Source organism: Hyaena hyaena, unplaced genomic scaffold (genome assembly GCF_003009895.1).
Source record: "Hyaena hyaena isolate Hyena2069 unplaced genomic scaffold, ASM300989v1 scaffold_31, whole genome shotgun sequence".
NCBI classification, from domain to species: domain Eukaryota; kingdom Metazoa; phylum Chordata; class Mammalia; order Carnivora; family Hyaenidae; genus Hyaena; species Hyaena hyaena.
Window position 1 is genome coordinate 104,981 of NW_024080664.1, and position 4,298 is coordinate 109,278.

General features: G+C 59.1%; 1 protein-coding gene across 4 annotated transcripts in view; it reads right to left on the minus strand.

Moving 5' to 3' along the window:
- Positions 1 to 1,345: 1,345 nt before the first annotated feature.
- Positions 1,346 to 4,298, minus strand: part of D2HGDH (D-2-hydroxyglutarate dehydrogenase) — a 26,317-nt gene continuing 23,364 nt past the window's right edge. For all 4 annotated transcript variants that reach the window (XM_039228641.1, XM_039228640.1, XM_039228642.1 and 1 more), the window contains one exon: positions 1,346 to 2,322. In XM_039228641.1, the coding sequence (XP_039084572.1) occupies positions 2,095 to 2,322 (228 nt within the window). In that variant the 3' untranslated portion in view covers positions 1,346 to 2,094. The remainder of the gene's footprint in view (positions 2,323 to 4,298) is intronic.

A 4,298-nucleotide genomic window follows, 5' to 3' on the forward strand; every position in this document is an offset into this window, starting at 1 on the left:
TTAGATGTCCGACTTTGGCTCAGGTCATGATCTCAAGGTCCATGGGTTTGAGCCCTGCGTCGGGCTCTGTGCTGACAGCTTGGAGCCTGGAGATGCTTCAGATTCTGTGTCTTCCTCTCTCTCTGCCCTCCCCTGCTCATGCTCTGTCTCTCTCTGTCTCGAAAATAAACATTAAAAAAATTTTTTTTAAACCCAAAAACTTAAGTTAAAAAAAAATAAACCAATTAATTCTGGCAGAGAGCAGGAGGGAGCAGCTGGGACAGAGAGGAGGGACAGAGAGAGCAGCTGTTGGTGCCAGTGCATGTGTGCCCACATGTATGCATGTGCCGTGTGCACCGCGTGTGCCTATGTGTACTGTGTGCACCCACACGTACTTGTGTGCACTGCATGAGCCCACGTGTGTGCTGTATGTACGTGCACTGCACATGTGCCGTGTGCACTGTTTGTGTGTACTGTATGTGTGCACCCACACGTACTTGTGTGCACTGCATGTGCCCACATGTGCTGTATGTATGTGCATATGTACGCATGTGCTGTGTGCACCACGTGTGCCTGTATGTACTGTATGTATGCACTCACATGTACTTGTGTGCATTGCATGTGCCCACATGTGTGCTGTATGTACTGTATATGTATGCATGTGCTGTGTGCACCGCGTGTGCCTATGTGCTGTGTGTGTCCACATGTATGCATGTGTCATGTGCACCGCATGTGCAGGGGCCTTGTGTTCTGTGTGCATGCGTGTGCACCTACATGTATGGATACTGTGTGCACCGCGTGTGCGGGGGCCTGTGTGTGGACTGTGGATTGTGTATGAGTGAACCATGGGGCCAAAGGCACACCACTTCACGTGCTGACATCAGGGGGCCAGCTTGTCCTCCAGGGAGAGGGAGGTTCCTCCAGCCACCTGCTCCCTATGATCCAATCACTGGCCACCTTCTCAAAACTCCCCCCCCCCCGCCCACGCTAGCAGAAAACACCTAAAATCTTAAGCCTTTTCATATTTCATGCATTATTTTAACTCTCCACAGTGAACCTGGTTAGTCACGCGACCATCTCTGAAAGTCATTTCGGAGCCACAAAGCCCTCACTGTATGTCACTAATGTGAACCAATTACACCTGACAACTTAGGACACCTATGTGAGACCAAGCCCATGGGCCAAGGAGATGGGGTTTCACGTCACTCAGAGGGGACGGGATGAGGGATGAGGACGGGGAAGGGGTCGGGCCTGGGATCACTCTGGGGTCGGCCCCCAGTGTTCCAGCGCTTAGGGAACAGGGCACACACAGGCACCTCACCAGCCTTTATGATATTACTGTACAGTAACAGAAGCAAGGAGCGTGTCGTGATTAATTCCCATTTTTACTGGAAGTTCACAACGGCCAGGAAGTGAAAACACATCCAACCTTCAGACTCCACAGCCCCCGGAGGCCCCAGGGCGACAGGAAGTAGCAGGCCAGGGTGATGGAAGCAATGTGCACAGAGCCTACGCCCTCGTGCACGCCCAGGTCGCACTGATCTTTGATGCGAAGAGCAGACCATCTTTCTGGACACGACACAGCAAACCACTGAGATGAAAAACTAACAACTAACCTCTGACAATGGTCTTGCCAATGCACAGACCTTCTAGAAAATGGGGGAATGATGCCTTCCAGGGTAGAGACCATTCCTGTCACTCTGGTTAAAAGGTGACCCCGTGACTGGGGACGGACCCCACACTATCCCACGGAGCTCATCACCTCTGCTGGGGGCTCACGCCCCACGGGGGACAGGACCACCCACATCCTCTCCCACGGCTGCAGCCGGTCTCCTGAGTGGGCAGAACTGCTTGCCCAACGGCCTGCCCAGCACGTGCGGCAGGAGCCTACCCCCCGGAACCTGCAGGGAGCTGGAGGGCGGGTAGGGAGCCAGGAGGGGTTCTGCCTGAGGGCCGGTGGCTGGGCCACAGTGCCTGCCGCTGCTCTGCTGGACGGAGGCCCCCCGGGCCAGCCCTGTACGCCCACCGTGACAGCAAAACCAGGACAGGACCACGGCCCCTCCCCCATCTCCCACTGGGCCCATCAGGCCTGGGAGGGCAGCGTCTTGTAGGGGTTCAGGATGCCCTTGGGGTCCAGGAGCGCCTTGAGCTGCTGCATGAGCCGCAAGGCCTCGGGCGGCTTGCTGTAGCCAAGGACGTCCCTCTTCTTGAAGCCCAGGCCGTGTTCGGCGCTGACGCTGCCCCGCTGCCCGGCTGTCCACTCGTACACGTAGGGCTCCAGGGCGCCCAGCAGCGACGGGCTGAAGGCCTCTGATGTGACATTGAGGTGCAGGTTACCGTCCCCTGCAAGGAAGGGACACCAGGTCAGGCCAGGCAGCTGAGACCACTGCCCCAGGAACCCCCAGTCCTGCCCCCACCCTCATGCCCACGTCCTGCCCTGCAGGATGGAAGCGGCTGTCTCCCGGGAGGTCTCTCCCAGCCCTCCCCTCTGTCCTCACGGCCCCTGCTGAGGGCTCCCAGCTAAGAGTGACCAACCACCCGGCCAGCCGGTGAGAGCGCCTGTGGCTGCCTCCAGACCCACTTCTCCATGGTGCCCAGGCCAGCCCCACCCTCAGACACGTCCTTGTGCCCAGCCCACACCCACCGCAAAGCCCTGGCTCCTGGCCCCCACTCCAGACATCTAGCCGCGCCCTGGCTCTACCCCTGCCCACACGCAGCCCCCTCGGGTCCCAGAACAACGGCAAGCCACAGGATTAACGGGGGCAGGAGGCCCGGGCCAGGACACGGGCTGCAGTCTGGCCCAAGAGGAGCCCGGTGCGCCCACGTCCATGGGGCTGAGGCGAGAAAAGGAACAACTCAGGGCAGCCACCACCACCCAGAGGCGGGGGGGAGGCAGAAGCAGGTGCAGGTGCGCAGACAGGAGGCCCCTGTCCCTACTCGGAGGTCAGGGAGGTGGGGAGGGCCGAGCGGACAGAGTGTGGGGCCCAGGGAGGGTTGCCGCCCACGCTGAGACGCAGTGTCCGCCAGCAGGAGGGGCTCCTGGAGGCTGGAACCACAAGCCTCAGAGAAACGGGGCCCAGGGGCAGACCTGGGGCCTCTGACCGGTGACCTAGCGCTTCTCACGCCCCACATCCCTCCCTCCAGGTCTGTCTGAGGTAGGGAGCAGGTACCCCCCACCGACACACTCAGGGCAAATGCGCCAGAGCCCCCACCCGGGAGCCTGACCAGGAAAGCCGGTCCTCGCCGACTGCCTGAGTGCATGTGGCCACCGGCCAGTAGGGCAGGGGCTTAGAGCCAGAAGTCACCACCTTAGTGCTCCCACGGACCCTGAGCTAAGAACGTGAAGATGAGAGAGGTTCCAGCTGGGGGACCCCGGTCCCCCCCCAACTTCTACCCACACAAGGAAGTCACCTCCAACCCAGGCCTCGCATAATTCCCACCCACAGCAAAAATGACCTGCGCACAAGGACAGCAGCCACCATGAGCAGAAGCCGGCAGAGTCTAAGGCCTGGGCTTCCAACCCTGTAACTTCCAGAAACTGAGCACAAGCGTGTCCTACATTATGCAAGTAAGAGACAAAGAACATAAAACACCAACTAGGCAAAGTTCTTAAATATCGAAGTCAATTTTCTAGAAACAGAAACTACAAATCATCGAAACCTAAGAGTCAGTGAACAGGTTTCAAGGCATGTTACTCACAGCAAGAGATTAATGAGGAACATAAATCAAACGCAGGAGCTCAGAGCCAGGGCAGCAGGAGGGACATGGGGCCTCAGGCTGCAGCTCCTGGGAGATGGGGGGACACAGGGGTCAGATTTGGAGGGAGGAGGGCGGCGCAATGTCTAAAGCAGAGCCCGACAGATCACAGGCAGGACGTGCCAACGCACCCAGACAGACCAGAGACCCCAGAGCACCCCAAAGACCAAGGGGAAGAGGAAACAGCAGACTCCCTGTGGGGAGGTGGGCAGCACTCTCATGGGGAGCTGACTCTGCAGCAACATGCGAGGCCGCAGCCGGCGGGGCGCCCTCACCCCGGAGCCGGCACGGAGCTGCCAGCAGACGCGGGAGCACAAACCCATGGGAAGAGACCTTAACAAGAACGTACGTTGTCCGGCAGAAACCACCTGTGACGGGGCGCCTGGGTGGCTTAGTCGGCTAAGCTTCCGACTTTCGCTTGGGTCATGATCTCGCGGTTCGTGGGTTCGAGCCCCGCGTCGGGCTCTGTGCTGACTGCCAGCTCAGAGCCTGGAGCCTGTTTCAGTCTGTGACTCCCTCTCTCTCTGACCCTCCCCTGCTCACGCTGTCTCTCTCTCTCTCCT